A 19,421-nucleotide genomic window follows, 5' to 3' on the forward strand; every position below is an offset into this window, starting at 1 on the left:
GATCTGTCCCTGGGTTAGCAGTATGACACCAAAGTAATTTTCCTATATGTGAAACTGAAGTAATGGAGGTATTATTAGTGCAGCTCATTTAACTACTTTAACAGTTGCTTGGGAGTCAAACTATTCCAAAAGGCACATTTGGCAGTGGTGTATAACACCTATGGTGGGTGGTAGATGCTAGGTATCCTCCTCGGTCATTCTCTACTCGATTTTTGGAGATGGGGTTTCTCACTGAATCTGGAATGCTCCAATTCACCATGAAACCCAGGGACCCTCCTGCCTCTGCTTCCCTAGAACTGGGATTACAAATCCACATCACATACAGCTTTTGATATGAGCACTGAGACCTGACCTTAGGCCTCAATATTTGTGTGCCAGTCACTTACCATCTAAGCTATCTCTCCAGCTCTTGAAGGCATTTTAAGAATTAATCTAACACCTTAGTACCAATTCAATCTTTAAACTGCATGGTTTTGCTCTCACTTTCCTGCTCAAATATTTCAATGGCAACAAACTAATGATTTAAATTGTATCCTTTGCCTAGAACACAAAATATCATAATAGGTCACACCAAATTCCTTCCTCTCCTTGTGCCCTTCATGCTCTCATTTTCATTCATTTAGTACATATTCTAGAATAACTATGTACTAGGGACTGGTCCTGGGGAAACAACAGTAAAAAAAAAAAAAAAAGAAAAAGAAAAAGAAAAAAAGTCCTCTTCCCAACTGGGTGGTGGTGGCACACACCTTTAATCCCAGCACTCAGGAGGTGGAGACTTGTGAATCTCTGTGAGTTCGAGGCCAGCCTGGTCTATAGAGTGAGTTCCAGGACAGCTAGAGCTGTTACACAGAGAAACTCTTTCTTGAAAAACCAAAAAGGTCCTCTCCCAGAGGCTCATGATTTGAGGAATCAGTCTTGTAGGCAGTAGAGACTTTTTGAGATAGGACCTGGCTGGCAGAAGTTAAGTCACAGGTGTAGGCCTTTGAAGATTCTGCCTGGCCTTTTCTCCTTCCTGCCTGCCACATGTGGACAGCTGCCTCTAACTGCTGGCCCCACAGCCAGGGCTGCTCCACTACTTTGCCACCTATTCTAGGGTAGGCTAAATTCTCTAAAAGGGATGAATTCAAATAAGATTTTGCTCTAGTAAGCTGTTCTGTCCAGTATTCTGCCATGGCAATAGGAAAAGTCATACAGGAAGCTGGTTCCAGAGAAGCAGGGTTGTTGTGATGATGTTTTAAGTCTTTGAAACTCACTCCTAGAAAGAACTATAAGTTTGAGAATGCCATTAGACCAGATCAGAAGGTCAGAATGTCAAAGGAAATGAAGGCTCACTCAGGAGGCTTCAGATAAGAACAAGGACCCCATCAGGAATCAGATTAGAAGTTACTTCAGAAAACAATTTATCGTGTCCTGAATGAGGGCAAATTCAACAGCAATGGACTCATTTATTGTCGAGGAAGTTTCAAGACAGCATAATTTTAGGGTGCATCCTGGTTCATTGCTAGCTATTGTCATGCATGTTTACAGTGAGAATAGTAAGAGCAAATAGCAACACTGTTTAGAAATGTACAAGTTGGCCAGGAAAAAAAAAAGGCAGAGACACAGTCGCAAGGAAGACAAAGGAAGAGAGAAGAAAGCAATTGAGGCTGTTAAAAGATTGGTGCCATTAAAGAAAAGTCACAGACTATTCACAGGGTAAATAGGAAAGATGTTTCAAGGGAAATACCCCTCCCACCAAAGGCATACAGTAGGAACCCACCTGAAAACATGAAGGAAGAACACCTAAAAGAGAGGCTCTGGTGCCCTTTGGAAAGAAGACACTCATAGAAGTATCTTTCTTTCTTTGGCCATACAGGTACTTGGAGCCAAGCTACTGCTTATACCAGTAAGAGAAACTGGCATTGTCTATATACTGACGGTTTTGCACATAGGCAGAAAACAAGAGCTGCAGGGCCATGGAGGCTTCCATTAAGTTTCTGTGAGACCAGCAAATGTGTTATCAGGGTCTGAGTCCCTGTAGGAAGGCAATGACAAGATGATGCATAAAACTCGATGGAAACACTGGGTATGGAGAGACCAGGAAAACAGAATATAAGTCTGCCTGTGGAGGAAAGCAGCAGAGAACAGTTGTAGCCAGGAGAAAGGTTTACTGTAACTAAAAACAATGTGTGGTATGCTTGTAGGTACACGTGTGCATATGTGGAGACCCAATGTCAATGTTGGTGTTTTCTTCAATATCTCTGAACCCAAAGCCTTTCAATCAGCTAGACTGACAAGCCAGAAACTCTAGGACATCTCTGTCTCTGTCTCTGTCTCCAAGGCATTGTTTACACAGGTGTATGCCACCATGCTCAGCTTTGTACATAGGCTCCTTATGTTTGTGAGCAAGCACTCTGCTGAGCTACCTCCACAGCCCTAGGCTCCTGGTTTTAGTGTTTGTCTCAGACTGGCACAATTTCAAAGCTGCAGAGTTTTTCAGAGGTGGGGCTCGACTGGTGAAATCAGGTGATGAGGGGTGGGCAACTGAAGTCTGTACCCCCCCTACTTCCAGCATGCTGTCTCTACTTCTTGTCTGCTGCCATGTGGAGTCTGCCACACACCCCCATTGCCATAATGTCCCCAATTTCTTCCCCACCATAAAAGATGAAAACCCCCCTGAAACAATGAACCAAGATAAACTATTTTTAGTTTAAGTTGTATATGTCAGTTACTTAAATCATAGCAATGCAAATTAACCCAGCCTATTTGTCCTATTTTCCTTTGTCCTTGTTCTGCATTCCTTTGCTCTAGTTAGAAGGCAGGATACCTACCATTGGAGGGTCTCATATTCTCCTTTAGGTGAGATAGGTCAGAAGATACTTTTACTGGCCTCAGAGGAGAAAGGCAGAATAAAGAGAGATGACAAAGGCTAGGTGATCCCCCTGCTTTGGTTGTTTTCTCAATTCCTTTAGCTTAAAATACTTAGCACATTGAAGTGTCATATCTATGATGGCATTTCCCATATCCAATCACAATTCAATAGTGAAATAAAAGGCAATTACAAATAAACATATAGATATCATAAATTGGCACTTCCTAAGTACTGTGAAGTAATAAGGCAGAGTAAGGGGACTAGAAAGCAGCGAGAGTGGGGAAGGACTAAGACAGAAAAACATAAAGACAGGTCTGTCTGATGAAGACAGCCTGAAGGAAGAGATGGACCCTAAAGCCACCTGGGAGAAAAGAGCTCCATGCTGAGGAAATGGGCCCTACATTAGAAGTTCTATGGCTCCCAAAAATGGGACCAAGGAAGAGAGTATTAGACATTGGCAATTAAAGGGCTGACTAAATAAAGGGTCTGAAGATTAAGGACTTTGCTATTTTAGCTGAAATAAAGTGAGACTCATAGGCAAGTTTTTGAGCAAAGGAAAGACATACTCTGACTTGTGAGTTCTAGTGTTATTGTTATGTAATCCACAGAGTTCAAACTGAAACCTGTCCTACATTTTCCCAGCTGTGCCACTTCACTTATGTCCTGTCTGGAATCCAGTCTTTACTTGGAGACCGGGTTTCTCTTACCAATTATGCTCAGCCTTGAATAGGTTATGATAATTAATACTGTCAATTGGAGACAACTTGGTAATACAATGGAGATGAGCCTCTAGATTTGTGTGATGGTCAGTGTCAATTGTCAACTTGACAGAATTTGGAATTACCTGGGAGAAGTGTCTCTGAGAATGTATGTGAGGGACTGTCTTGACTGCACTGGTCCGTGTAGCACCACTGTGGGCAGCACCATTTCCTGGGGCAGGGATCCAGGATTGTATAAAAAGGGAGCAGGAGAGCTGATGTACTCATTCATTGTTCTCTTTTTCTGACTGTGGACATAATGTGTGAGCAGATGCTCTGAGCTGCCCTGAGTGCCCACTATGATGGACTTTGCCTAGAATGTGAGATAAAGTCAACAATTTCTCCCTTAAGTTGCTATGGCCACCGTGTTTCATCACAACAAGATGAACTGGTACAAGATGAAGTTGCCTGTGAGTGACTAGCTAGATTAGATTAATTGGGAAGACCCACCTTAACTATAGCAGTGCTATTCTGTGGGCTGGCGTCCTGAACTCAGCAAAAAGGAGAAGCAGCCTGGGATTCAGCATCCATTGCTCTCTGCTACCTGAGTGAAAGTACAATGTGACCAACTGACTCCTTCTCCACGATGGGTGCACCCTTAACTAAGAGCCAGAATAACTTCCTTCCTTGGGTTGCCTTTGTCAGATACTCTATCAATGCAACAGGAAAGGTGATGTATATAGAGGTAGACCAGAATTACCCTGGTTTCCTAAATGCCAGCTAGGTTATATTCAATCTTACCTCCAGAAGTGCTTATATTATGATATGCAGTCTTCTGTTTCGGGTATTTAGTCACATGCCCTCATTTCACCATATGCTTAAAAAACAGCTATCTTGTGTATTTCATACTGTTCTATACCTGTAAAGCAGCAAGCAAAACAAAAACTGTGCTAGAGGAAAGCATGCCATATTTAAAAAAACAAAAAACTATACATTTAAAAAGACTAAAGCAAGCAAAGCACTGCAATGGCCATTGAAGTGTACCTCTAGAAAACTTAAAATTCTACAATGGAACCCTTTGGGCATACTGAATATTTTAAACTGAAGGAAACAGGAGTCACTGAGAGCTATGGGATATTGGGGAAATCAGAACTCACACCAAGACAGCCTAAATAGAGGGCCCAGTCAGATGGCAGCACAGTCTACAAGTTACAAGGAAAAGGCTCAGGGCTCAGGGTCCCAGGCCTTTTTGACTCTAGGGGTTTGTGAAACCACCCCACAACAGGTCTCAGTCCATGCTCTGCTTTACTGTTGATAGTCATTTAAGGGAAGATGCTTTACATAGTATAACTAAAAATGTCACTGGCTTGAGTATAGCTTGACAGTGAAGCACTTGCCTGCAATGAATGAGGACTTGCGTGTGATCCACAGCCCTTCAAAACCAAAAATATAACAAAAATTGAAAACAAAACAAAAACCACACAAAAATTTAAAGATAAAACATAAGCACTTGAGCTACATTTTGGTTTAAAAGTATAGTGTTGTGCTACTTTTAAGAAAAGTAAGATTTATTCTCTCTCTACATTTTTTCTATGTAGAAAGAATATGTAGAGGGCTATGTACATGTGTGGAACTAAAGTCACAGGCCAACCTGTCTGTGAGCCGCCCAACACAGATGGCTGGGAACTGAACTCCAGTCTTCTGTAAGAGCAATACCAGCTTTAATAACAGAGCTGGTTCTCCAATCCTGCGGCGTGCTGTCCTTCATACACATCTTAATCCCTTCGCTCCAAAAATAGATGCCTTGAATCTATACTCTAGAGATAAGAACAATGATGGTCAAAGAGATAGGATATTGATGACCTAGGGTCTCAGGACACCCTGCCTAGTAAGAACAGATAATTTACAAGTTTATCAGTTTTCCTTAGATGTGATCAGAGGGAAAGAGTGAGACAGGCATTAATAACCTTACACATGGGGAGGAGTCCCCAGAAAGGAAAGAAGAAAGAGGGTGAAGGAGGATTTGTGTACTGAGCTTTTCTGTGAGCCCCACATTCTAAGGGCCATTGTGCACAATATGACTACAAAAATGTGAAAGATGGAATCTTGTTAGGTGATTTTCCTTAAAGATGCTTCATTCTTAGATCAACTAATTTGTTCTGAAAAGAGGGTACTCATGAAATGTAAATGCTTAATTTACTTTAAAATGAACCAAATAAAACTGCCTCCTCAAAACAAAACTTACACAAACGTAAGCTAGTACTGTCCATTCACCATTAGTTTCTTCTACGTTATTCTGGAGTCTTTTGACAGGACTATGTAAAGAACAGATGGAGCTGTGTTTATAACTCTCAGGATGAATCGGTTAATGTGAATAGTAAAAATACCTGTGTTTTAAAGGACTTCATCCTAATGGAACGTGGCTCTGTCTAACCACCACGGTCAACACTGTGAAGGAGATGTGACAGTTGGCCACCAGCTCTTGTTTTGGCAAAGGAGGTCCTGGGCAAGCTCATTGCTTAGAACTCTAGTTTTCTCTTCCAAAAAGGAAGGATTTATTCACATGCATTGTAGGATTGGGTAAAAATAGCAACTAATATGCAAGGAATAGAGGCACCCTTAATAAATAGATACTTTTATTGTTGGTCCTGAAAAGAAAGCCCCAAATCCTTTGGCAAGGTCTGTAGATAATACAAAGAATGAAAGGCATCAATCACTAAATAAAATCCGTATTTCATACCTAGGACTGATAAGTGCCAAGTATAACACATGGAGAAAAAGTTTAAATACAGAGAAGATGTGGTTTGGAAAGTAGTATCAAATGGATTTTATCTTTTCATGAGACTTATCACTGTACTTGGTCAATAAACATGATGACTGTATAAATTTTAAATGAGACAAAATTATTGAGAGATGAAAAAGAACAGATTCAAAATTTGAGAAGTCAGTCAAAGCAATGCAGAGTCCCTGTTAACATGAAGACAAAGAGGAGCTCAACAAGGAAGGTACAGGAAGAAACCTGAGCAAAGTGTCAGCACACTCAGAGCTATCTGTGATATCAGAGGCAGCCATGGAGGGGAGATTTTCATTCCAAAAGATAGTTGATCATGGCCTAGTGTTTGTGTGCATTCGTGTGTGCATGCATGCCTGCGTTAATATAAAACGATGTTGCAAAAATAAATAAGTAAATAAATGTTAAAAATGTAAAATTTCAGGCTAAGAAACAGCAGAACAATCAATCAGATGAGGTTCTAAAACTTCCTAAAGAGAATTGTTTTAGCCAAGTTTAAACCAGTCAACTTTCAGGTTAAATCAGTTGAAGGTTGCATTATTCATTTTCATTCTTTTAAAAGAAAAAAAAAAGCTAAATTTGCCAGAGAATGGTGGCACACACCTATAAATAATCCTGGACTTTTGTGGTAAAGGCAGAAAGTCATTTAAAGGTCACTCCTCAGCTACATGGCAAGTTCCTAGGTTCTGGAGCCACCTACTCAAAAAAAAACACATAGGAACAGTACAAGGAAAGAAAGCCCTATTAGACAATATGACTGGTAGTCATTCCTGAAAGATATTTTCAAATTCAGAAAGAACAAAAAGCAGGAAAGAAACCATAGTGAGTTAGAGAGTGGCTCAACTCTTCAAGTTTCATTTTTCAGCTAGAGAGGGTATCTCTCATGAATCTTTTAAAAGTCACCCAATATGCAAATCAGGAAAATTATTTAAAGAGAGGCCTTTTCTGGCACCAAAACCTTCACCAGTAGGTAAACAGGTTACTTAAAAGATTATGCAGCAGCCAAAGTTCTTAGCTTATCACTAGGATTTATTCTGAAATCTACATTCTCTATGTCACTTTGCAGAATTTTTAGGAACAGAAGATAAAAAGTACATTTTATTTTTACTTCTTTTTATGAAACATTCAACACACACATAAAAGTGGAGAGAAAAATATGTGAAAAACAGCTTTAGGAAATACTATCTTTTTGCCTCAATTTTAAAAATAAAATATCACATATAAGTTGAAGCCTGCCAGGCCCCATTTCCTTCTATCCCGCCCCAGAGGCAACCTTATTATGAATTTCGTATTTATCCTTATGTATATTATTATAATCAATCTAGAACAGCCCTATAGAACATGTAGAATTATTCTGTTTTATAAGTTTGCATAAATGTTATTAAACTATCTCATACTGTAATTTCATTTTTTTCACAATTTATTCTTCTAGAATTTAAGAAAGTCACAGATTTAGTTTGGTCTTCCATATAACATCCCACCTCTGAATGTACCACAAAATATGTTTTTATTTGCCTGTTTATAGATATTTAAGCTGGTGTGTGTGTGTGTGTGTGTGTGTGTGTGTGTTTTATCAGGGAGGGAACACAGGGTATCCTTCCTTAGCAAGCAGTCTACCACTGAGTAATATTTACAACCTGTTATTTAAAACTTTAGATAGGGTCTCATTTAGTTGTTCAGAATGCATTGAACTTGTGGTCTTCCTGACTCAGTCACTAGAGTAGTTAGGATCACAGTTAGCACTACTAGGCTTGGATCCCTCACCCCCATCACTTCTCTCCAAGAAGAAGAACACAGAAAAAATTTATTCTCACAGAAAGCAAGCATACTTATACCATCTTATATTATATAACAAAATATAATACAGACTGTTTACAGAGTTTCTATTGCTATGATAAAAACCATAACCAAAGCAGCTTAAGGAGGGAAAGGTTTGTTTCAGCTTAATGCTTATGATTCTATTATCCAGGAAAGTCAGGGTAGACATCTGGAGGCAAGAACTGACGAAGAGGCCATGGAGGAGTGCCGCTTAGCCTGCTTTCTCATACACACTAGAGCCGAATGTCTACAATGGGGGGGGGGGCTCCCATATCAGTCACTAGCTAAGAAAATGCCCGACAGACTTGCAGGCTAATCTTATGAAGGCTTTTTGGAAATTAAGAGTCCCTCTTCCAAGATACATCTAGGTTTGTGTCAGGTTGACAAAAACCAGCCAGCATACAGACTTAGGGAGAAACATGACCATTGTTCATATTGGCTATTAGCTATAATACTGAGGCAACCAATTGACATTATTCAGGAACAAATACCTCAAACATGACAAAAATCATCAACTAGTTTTAATACGTAACACATTTAATGCATGTTGAATTCTATTAATATTTCTCCTGTGCTTTCTTACTGCTAAGCTTGAAAGATCACCAGATATGTAACTTGTTTCTAGTTCTTGTTTACTACTGAAAGCAACACTGCTATGAGCATTCTCTGTATATGGTTCCTTGTATACATAGACTGTTGTTCTTCATGTCGGGGACTCACCTTTGTTTTTAGTTATTGCTTTGTTGTTCTCTATCACAGTCTACTAACTTCCTCTTCAGTAAGTAGTGAATGAGAGTTCCCTATAGAGAGCTCCACATAGTCAATCAAATAATTCAACTGAAAAAAGAAAAAGAAAAGAAAAGAAAAGAAAAGAAAAGAAAAGAAAAGTAACATCTGGGCAGTAAAGACAGCTCAGTGGGTAAAGACACTTGCCAACAAGCCTAATGACCTGAGTTTGATGATGAAAGGGAGAATTGACCCAATTTTTTCTCTGAACTCCACACACATACTGTGACACATACATAAACACATGCACATGCATGCATGCATGCACGCACGCGCACACACACACACACACACACACACACACACACACACACACACACATCCCTCCAATAAATAAATAAAACTAAAAGAGAACTTTTAAAATAAATAGTAGCATTTGGCTTTAAATAGATATAGTCCTTACTTTTTACATTTACAATTAATTCTAACATTTGTATAGAGGATAAATATAAAAATACCATACAATCATAAAAAATGTTTAGAAAGATAAACATGTCTACTAGGAAGCACGAACATACTTGCAACCATACCTTTCAGAATGTGTAAGTTAAAAGCTTACTTGTTTGCATTAATATAGTTTTTCAGTCTAAAGAACTACTTCTTATAATAGTCAATACAATTTTTCAAAGACTTACTTCATGAACAGTAGACAGTTAATGGAACAGAATAGAGAACCAACAATTTTTGACAAAGAGCAAAGGCAAGCCAATGAAGAAAGCAGTCTTTTCAAAAACCAGTTCCCAATGGCTACACATACAAATGAAAAAAACACAAGTCTAAACACACACACTTAGCACAAAATTCAGATTCTAATTAGAAGTTTTATTATGACCATAAAACTACTATCCCTAATTTTCAGAGTAGCAGCAGTGGTACCTTAATTTTTTAGTTTCTTTAAATCTCCACATACAATAGACAATCTTCTAGATGGTAATGCCAAATACCCAGAAACAACTAGATGAGGATTTTAAAGAGAGGATTATATGCAACAAATATATCATATAATAATTTAGACTATTTTAAAACAAGAAGAGAGAAATGTGCAAAACAGGTGAAAAACTAAATGCCCTCAATAATTAAAATACTGGTAATGTTAGGATGCTCATCCCAACAAGGTAGGCATGTGTGTGATATGGGACACAGTAAATAAATTAAATGATCTAATGCATTCCTTGCATCCCTGTAAACTAAGAGCTTTGGTACCAAAAATAGGAAATATAGCAGAATATTAAAGAAGAATTAAAATTAGGAACTCTTTAACATTGATCTAGAAGCATCAATATAGACATACTATGAATATGTATAGAAATACAAATATTAATACTGAAGAAATCTAGAAACAATGACCAACCCCAAACAACAAGCCAATGTCCTTAATATACTGACTTAGACTCAAAATTATAATTTTCCATTAAAAAAAAAAACAGTGTCACCAGGAAGTGGTGGTGCATGCCTTTAATCTCAGCACGAGAGAGGCAGGGGCAGGCAGATCTCTGAGTTCAAGACCAACCTAGTCTACAGAGTGAGTTCCAGGACAGTCAGGACTACACAGAGAAACCCTGTTTGAAAACAAAACAAAATGAACCAACCAAACAAAGACATTATCAACAAAAATAGTGCCTTGGAGAAATGCCTACTTCCAGCCTACTAGGATAGGTAATGCACAAGATGGACATGAACCACTGACATACCAGACAGCTGGGAATCTACCAAGATTGCTGAGATCATAATAAGAAACAGCAATTTGAAGAAGCTTTTACTGGCCAAAAATGGAGTAATCTAAGTTCCTAAAGGATACAGTTACAATTTATAAATATATCAAATACAGCATTTGACTTTATGAATTAATAATACTATTTTAAAATTTAATCAACCATCTTCATTAGAGATCACTTTATTATCTTAACAAATGGTAAGAAAGGAGCTTTTTATTCAGCTTATTATATAAGGATGATAGAGGTGTCATACTATAAAAGGGTCAAAAATAATAAATGAAAATGAAATAATATAATTAGAAAATTACCATTTTATAATGTTAATGAATCAATGCATCTTGGAACTGAACATCAATAGTTGCTATCATCAAAAACCAGGAAAGACTAAGAAAGCAAATGAACTTGTGTCTGCTGATAAAAGGACAACTACTACTGAGAGTCTCACCAAAACTACTAACGTGTAGAATGGTCAGAAAACAGATAAATATGTTAAAGGTTGCCATGCAGATACAAATAGGTCCAGCCCACAGACGCTGTAGTTGTAATAGATACATTTTAAAGAAAGAATGGGACTAATGGGAACTAGACTAAGATACTCACTGAAATGCTTTAAGTGGGCAATATGTTCTGTTTTCTGGGAACGTACACATAGGTAGCAAAACTGTGTAAGTAAGAAAGTGGCTGAAGTGAATGACAGTGGTTACCTTGGGGTATGGCGTATCATTTAAGACCAAGAGTACAGAAAGGTGCTGCACAGTTCTATTTATCCACCTGGCTGCTGATTCCAAGGGTGGTTTGCTTATATTAGCACATTAACCTATGCATTTACTTTGTGTGATTTGCTTTATGTACATTATATGTTGTAATAAATATATATTAAGCCAGCATTAAAAATATTTTTGTATTCTCTTAAATATAATATATGAACTAATGGTGTTCATAAACATTTTGGCTTTTCAGTTAAAATTATCTGTAAATTTTTTGGATTCCTTTGCCAAATTGTACTATATTAATAGCTGGACACAAACATTTTCCCATAAGTTACTGCTGTTGAAAAGTTGCTGCAAAAACAATGCTTCATTTGGTGGTGGTGCATGCCTATGTCCCAGCATCAAAGGCAGTGACAAGATAATTGGAAGCTCAAGGATAGTCTGGGCTACATGAGTCTTTGTTTCAAACACACACAAACAACAACACCTCTCATAAGAAAAACATACATCTGTAAGATGTATCTCCCTAGATCTGAAACATTCTGTGATTGTGTCTTGACTACTTTGGTGAGCAAGTTCAGTTGGTCTCTCAGTAGATACTGTAATGTTAGCACCACAGACAGAAAGAAGTATCAGATTCACACATCTAAAAAGCTAAAACGGCTGTGCAAATATAAAAGGGAAGAATAAGTTGTCATGACATTCTTGTCAAAGTGAATGTATACAACAGAAGAAAATGGTAAAAACTTTTCAAAATAAAGTATAAGGAGTAAAATATTTAAATGAAGATGTTACCATATAATACATGACAACCCACACACAAACTGCTAAAATATGTTTAAATACATATGTACAGGCTTGTGTATGTGTGCAGGTGCACATGTGTGGGTGTGTCTGGGGAGGTCGGGGTCTGTGCTCTGTGTCATTCATCTGGAGGCATCCACCTTGCTCCGTTGAGACAGGACATGGTGCTTGACAAAAGATGGGCTGGAAGGTCAGACAGACCCTCCGAGATCCTGTTGTCTCCAACTCCCCAGTGTTAGGATCACATCTGGCTTTTTATTTGGCCCTGAAGATCAAACTCATGTCTACAGGGTGAACAGCAATTGAATTGTCTCCCAAGCCCCTAAAATTCCTAATGAATTCACTGATAAAAGTTCCTTTTTTTTACACTATTTATCACCCATTTTTCTTAGACTACATAACTCTCTTTGCTCCACACTTCTAATTAAGATACACATTATTTGTTTAGAACTCTATGGTGTGAAATTGGGCCAGACATTTTCTAATATCCATAAAATAAATTTTAAAATGTTTTCCCTCAGAAAGGCAGATAAATTTGGTCACAGAGAGTTGATTTCTGTTTCCTTTGTTTTCTTTTCTTATTTTTTTTAGCAGCTTGGTAAGCCAATTTTCTACTTAGACTTTACTGTTAAAACTCTTATTTGCTTCAGTATGTGGGCTTTATCCTTTCCATGGTCTGTTATGCAAAAACGATGGCTTCAGTTTTTATTTTTTTAAGTTTTCTGTAAAGCAGTGGGTCTCAACTTGGATGCACATGAGATCACCTAGGGAACCTGAAACAGATTACTGATGCCCCCTCCTGACCGCAGACTCTGATGGAAGACATGAGGCGGCCTAGTCTCAGAAGCTCTGCAGGAGACTGCAGTGTATTACTGGGGTAGGAACACTGCTCTAGGATTCTACCACTGTCCAAATCAGAGTTATTATCTTTTCTGCTGGGGCCTGGATGGGAAATGCTTTTTTAAAATTCTGCAGTCTAATATATTCAAAGGTTATTCCATTTCTTCTCTATGAAGATTTCCCCCTTTTGGTTATAATTTCAGTGCTTAAAAGCACATTATCTTATGATTCTGATGATTTGTTTAAAAAACTGAAACTAAAGGAACAGTCTTAACCACCTACAACTTTGAGTTACTAGCGGCTTTAGTTCATGACATGTTAAAAATGTTCCAGTTAAAGATTAAGTCTTCATACAAAAAAGTAAAACAAGTATTTTCCCCTAAAGACATTTATTTACCTTTTACAAAGTGAAATTCACAAAAGCTTCTGGCAAAAAAAAATTAATTTTTTAAACAGCTGGATTTTGATAGAGCAACTGAAAGGGCCAAATGCTAAAACAAAAGCCCTTGCCAAGAAAATGAATTTCATATAATAAAATATCAGAAGTGAAAGAGACCATACAAAGTAGTGGTTCAAAATCATGTGTGGGCTTAGGGTGTGGCTCAGTCGGAGAGTGCTTGCTTACCTAGCATGACAGAGGCTCTGGGTTAGATCTCCAGTAGCACAGAAAAGTGATATTCACATGTCATATACAAATTTATAAGAATGGATTCAGATGCTTTCATAAAGTGGACACTTGCATAAAAACTATGGAAAACAATGTGACAAAACAGAATTTCCTCCACAAAAACTTGCACAACTCATTAAAAATGGAATCAATAACTTATAAAAACCTAGCTTATATAATTCCCTTTGTTTCAGAGCAGAGAAAAGGCTAGCAAAATCACTCCACAGTGCTAATAAAGGCTTGAAATGAAATCTGGAACAGATGATACAAGCAAGTAGAGCTGGGTACCAACCTTGTCTCTGAGCATATTGGAAAGCCTTTTAATCTTCTCACTATCTGAGTAGAATCAATCACTTCCTATTGGCTCCTACCTACTAGAGCTTATACACACTCTACCCACAGCAAACAAACACTTTCCTATTTGTTTTCCTATTTGTCTCTCATTGGTAAAACAAAACAAAACAAAAACCCCCAAAACTAAGGTCTTTAAAGGCAAGATAGTTTCCTATTCCTACCATCTGGGATGGAACATCATGCTATGCTAGGTCATGTTCAAAGCTGTGGGCTACTTCAGGCAGAAACACCATTCATACAGGAAATGGAAATAATGAGTCAGTGAGTAAATTCATTTGTCCAGAGCATATATTTATACAAGAAAACAACACTGGGAATGTAGGTCAAGATCAGTTTGGCTCAGGCTGAGTTTGGGTTCAACATATACTAAAGACTTAAGTGGAAATTACCAGAACAGATCTGGCCAAAACAGTTCCCATACCTGCCCACTTTAGAGCCATTAGGGGCTTAGGGAAAACTTTACCTGGTTTAAATTTACTACCTTAGAAATAAGAAAACTAAGGCCAGTTAGACTAGGTGATCTACCCAAGTCAGACACAGAACTGGGAAAGCTTACTGCAGAGTAATTGGAAAAAGTCCAGTTCTTAAGGAAAACACATGCATATATATCAAATATAAAGTACTAGGACCCTTCAATATTAAAAGGCAGCCTAAAACTAGACTTGGTAGCGCATGCTTTCAAACTCAAAACTCAAGAGGCTGAGGCAGGAGGATCAGGAGTTTTAGGGCACATAACCAGTCTCCAAAACAAACAAAATTCAAAAGACTAAAAGTTTATGTAGGTGGGAAAAAAAAGAACTCATAGAACTACCCATTTCATCCCAGAACACTAATTTGAGAAATACTTCTTCAAATCTGAAGGTTTAGAGGAAGACATTAGAATAGACTCACTTCACTCAGTTAAAACTAAAACTTCAAAAAGGAGAGAATTCTTTTTAATTATAAAAAAGACACAGGTATGAGCAAAAGCACACACAGGTTCACTCATGTGGATAAGTAAATGACCACAGCACTGAATGAGAATGCTGATGTGACCGCAGGAGCAGTGCTTCCCAGGGCTCCATCAGCAATCAGGTCCTAGGTGAGGATGCTGTGCTGCAGCCTTCCTTGCAGCTCTTTGCCCAACTGATGGTATGCCATCACAGCAGCTTGCCCAAAATAGGAATTTGACTGTTTTTTTTTTTTTTTTTAAGGGTAACTGGTAGCATGGTTTTTCCAGGCACAAAATCTCAACAAATAGTGATTGTAAGTGTGTTGTGCAAAAGTGTTGCTATAATGTATAGACAATTTTCACCAGTTTAACTCTACTATTCAAATAATGAAACTACAACACCTAGAGTAACTTACTCAAGCAGAGGGAGGCAGTGGCAGAATCAGCATTTGAATCCAGAAGTCTGTGGTTTCAATCACTATACTATTTCAGCCAGCCTGGAATTGTCTACTTATGCTCTAGCTACATTACATTTTAGGATCTCATTTTATATTCAATTTCTTTTCGAATATTTGATAATATAAATTATAGGTTTAAAACATATTCTCAGATATTTCAGAACAGAAAAACCAGGAATACTATTTTATTTGCACTTCATTAAAATGTATGCATTTGTTTTAGATTTACCTGAAGTCCTCCTTGAGTAAAACCCAGGAGCAGGAGATTGGCTCTGTCTTTTTCAGAAGAGATCGGAGTCCAAGGCCAAGCACCATCACTGACCAGAGGCCACCAGCAAGCAACTACATCCTGAATGGCATTGATAGCTAAGTGACGCTCTAGTGTCCTGTTTGCTGGGCCAGGTATGTCATAATAGGAAATCTAATGGTTAACAAACAAACAAACAAACAAAAAACATATGAAAATGTCTCTTTTAAAGGATGTAAAATCATCTGAATATTTCCAAAAAATAAAAGCATCTGTAAATGTAATACACATGAGTAAATATGCATCTTCAACATGTGCATAAGAGCGTGTCAGAACTTACCAAATTCTTTTGACACATATATAAAAAAGACATATGTTCAAAATTCTCCCAATTTTTAGCAGAGGAAAGGAAAAAAAGAAATGTTAGGGAGGAGCTAGATGTAGTGATTCCAATCAATACCAAAATGTACAGTCATGGTTGCCTGACAGCAGCGACCTACACATAGGGTTTAGGATCAGCTATATTAAATGACAAGTTCAGTACTGCTGACCAAGAGTGTCTGACTACTATTTAAGACACGAACACGGTAACAGTGACTGACAACAATAAAAGGAAAAAAACAACTTGAGGCAAATATCTCTTAAAAGAATATATGAGACATACACACACATATTTGCATAAAGGGATAAGACATGGCATCGTACGTGAAAGTTTATGCAGCTTCTGAGAATTACACTTCTCTTTCTTAGGGAGGATTTGTCGAATTTATTATTCAAACTATGTTATTTTGGAACATGGTTATTTGAAAACATAAGCACGGCACCATCTGGGTGACACATGCCAAGGAAATATAGATTGCACCGTATTTCTGCTTAAGGAATTAATGGAAGGTTGATAGCTTGGAAGGAAAAAAAACTATCTTGCCATTGCTGGTCAGCAATAATCGAACCACTTTCTGGGGATTAAGCGCATGGCTAAGCCTACTGGACCAGACACTAGCAAAGGGCAGGGGGTCTTCTTATCAGAGAAATGCTTCTGGAGCCAGTCTCACTACATGACAGATTGCTTTCATATTCCTGTCTGCAAGGCAACAAAGGATGGCAGTAATGCGATAATGCCAGAGTGCAATGGGTGTTAAGAACCCGTTGCATTTATGTATTGTATTTAGTAAATAATCAGGCTCATCCAAATTGTGATCTCACCACTCAACCAAGGCCATTAAAATCAAGGTTAATGCTTTAATAATCCTTTGCTATTTTTTTTCCAACATGGTCAAAAGGAACTCTTTTCTATTTGCATGGCCATAATATTATTGACCTCTTCATCCTCTGAATACACATCAAAAGGAACCAAAATCAAAGTAATTACTGGTGTTGTTCTCTCATAGTAAACATTTAACTCCTTGCACTGTCCCTCAACTGTTAAACTGAACTGGATTTTAAAAATGTGGACAGGAAAGCTTGTTAAAGGTCAACACTTCCAGGATATTTACCCTGAAATTCTTCTTGTCAAAATTATTTCAGTGTTAAATAATTAAATTATGGTATAAGTGGAAAGAAAATCCAAATGGGCAATGATAAAACACAGATGCACTCTATGTTTTTAAGTATAAATACTTAAAGTTAAGTTTTTGATGTAATTATTACAACTTCCTTCTTATTTGAGAGAACTACTATAATCACTAAATATTTAAGGACACGTGTACATTTATTTTGGTGTCCAGCTTACCATGAAGGCATGTTACAAATTTCTAGATGATAAAGTCAAGTTAAAAATGAATGATTGGCATATTCAGTTTTCATACAGTGCAGATCAGTTGTTTGAGATTTCTGTTTACTGTGAATTTTAATGGCACTGGTGTTCTGTGATCAAGAGAGCAGGGAAAATGGGTAAGCTTCTTAAACTATCCTTCCAGGTGGTAAAGGGTGACATTCACTAATTATGTTTCAAACACTGGAATAAGAAATGAAATCCATGGTCTTTCCAGGAGGAAACATATTAGGTCCAAAGACTAGGCATCCAAAGACTATATATATATATTATATATATATATATATATATATATATATATTAAGAAAACCTGACACCTTCACAGTTTTCCTTAGCTCTCATTAGCTACCATTTTTCAGTTAAGAAGACGTCACTCAGTTAGCCATCATAGATGAAACAAAGGAACTAGTCTTATAGGATTTTACATAATATGGTTATAACACTTTAAATGGTTTTAGGTAATGAATAGTGACACATTTAGGGAGAAAACAACACTTTAGAATCAATCTAAGTAAATAATTTGGGGAAACACAACTCTGTAATAATGTTAAAGGGAACCTTTTATTTTTGACTAACTAAATATAATACATGAACATCATAAATTGCCAATTAAAGAAAATCATTATCCTGCAAATTTTATAGAAGCTTCACAAATCTGGCATACAAGCCAGATTATTGTTACCACAATGAAAAGCTTATTTCGGGTAACTTTTTCCATGTTAAACTCTTTCTTATAAGAATAGATGTTTCTATTAAACAAATTATATAGTTCCTATGTCACTATCACCCCAATAATCATAAATAACAATTCCAAAGTGCAGAAGTTAGGTACAAAAAACAGCTTCAAAGCACACACAACAATTATAAGCCATGGGGCTGGCTTTGCCTCTGCTACAGACACTCAAGGATGGCATACATGTGCATCATTTTTAAGAAAGCTGTGTATCAGCTCTGTTCCTACTGAACAGTGAACTGTCTCAAATCCACGTCACAGAGGCTGGATCAATCTTGCAAACACAAGTCATTGCTGAAAAGATGCCTTGAACTGAAACAGCCTGGAAAATGTATTAGATGTTCACCCTTGCAGAAAGTATGCCTTTCCAGAAGTTAAAATGTAATGTGGAAACTTTAAGTACATCATTTTTAAAAAAAACCCTCCCTTAACAGATGTAAAGTCCATGCTACAGGGAAACAAATTACCTGGAGTGAGCAGAAACTTTTTTTTTTTTCTATTTCCTCCAGTGTGGGATGTAGGGGTCTTCCCATTACTTACTGTATTTTCTATTAATCTTTGAAAGACCCTTTTTCCTTTTTTCCTTTCTTAGAGTAAAAACCAGACTGGCTATATGGATACTTAGTGTAGCGTGAAAATGGAGTATATACTAACATTAGCACGAACACCAACTTTGCCCTCCAAAAGCTCAAATACACCAGCATTAGGTTAGGCCTCCACCACAGGAAAGGTACAAAGGCAGATTCAGGGTTCCTGAAACCCACAAATGTTATGGTTCAAGAGTAAAAACCATAACATTAACTCATGCAATGTTCCAGTGTGCCTTAATCAGTAGTAATATGACTGTATACACTGAAATTTCTACCTTATAATCCAAGGCTGAGAGTTTTTCCAGTCTCTTATTTACATCAAGAGAATCCATCTTCTTTGTAAACTGAATAAAACATAGCTTGTTTTGTGCCAAAAATGATAAGATGATGAAACTGTCTGTAAGAAGAGCTAAAACAGGGATTTAATGATCCCAAGTTAGAACAAAGTTAAAACAAATTAATACACTTCAACTGAAATATTATTAAAAGATACTGTCAGAAAATAAATATTAATCAAAGTTACTAACATATTTCTTTTTTTGAATACAAACAACACATTTTATTGTAGAAAACAGAACACATACACATACAAATGTAAAAACCATCTTAAGTTGATACTTAAAATATTAATTTTTTATTATTTTTATTTTTTAGCTT

At 37.2% G+C, this 19,421-nt stretch overlaps 1 protein-coding gene across 6 annotated transcripts in view; it reads right to left on the reverse strand.

Annotated features, from left to right (window-relative positions):
• Positions 1 to 19,421, reverse strand: part of Wdpcp (WD repeat containing planar cell polarity effector) — a 269,428-nt gene that overhangs the window by 129,712 nt on the left and 120,295 nt on the right. For all 6 annotated transcript variants that reach the window (XM_027388051.2, XM_027388053.2, XM_035452090.1 and 3 more), the window contains 2 exons: positions 19,040 to 19,173; positions 15,653 to 15,844 (listed from right to left, as the gene is read on the reverse strand). In XM_027388051.2, the coding sequence (XP_027243852.1) occupies positions 15,653 to 15,844; positions 19,040 to 19,173 (326 nt within the window). The remainder of the gene's footprint in view (positions 1 to 15,652; positions 15,845 to 19,039; positions 19,174 to 19,421) is intronic.

The sequence above is a fragment of the Cricetulus griseus genome, assembly GCF_003668045.3.
Source record: "Cricetulus griseus strain 17A/GY chromosome 1 unlocalized genomic scaffold, alternate assembly CriGri-PICRH-1.0 chr1_1, whole genome shotgun sequence".
Classification (NCBI taxonomy): domain Eukaryota; kingdom Metazoa; phylum Chordata; class Mammalia; order Rodentia; family Cricetidae; genus Cricetulus; species Cricetulus griseus.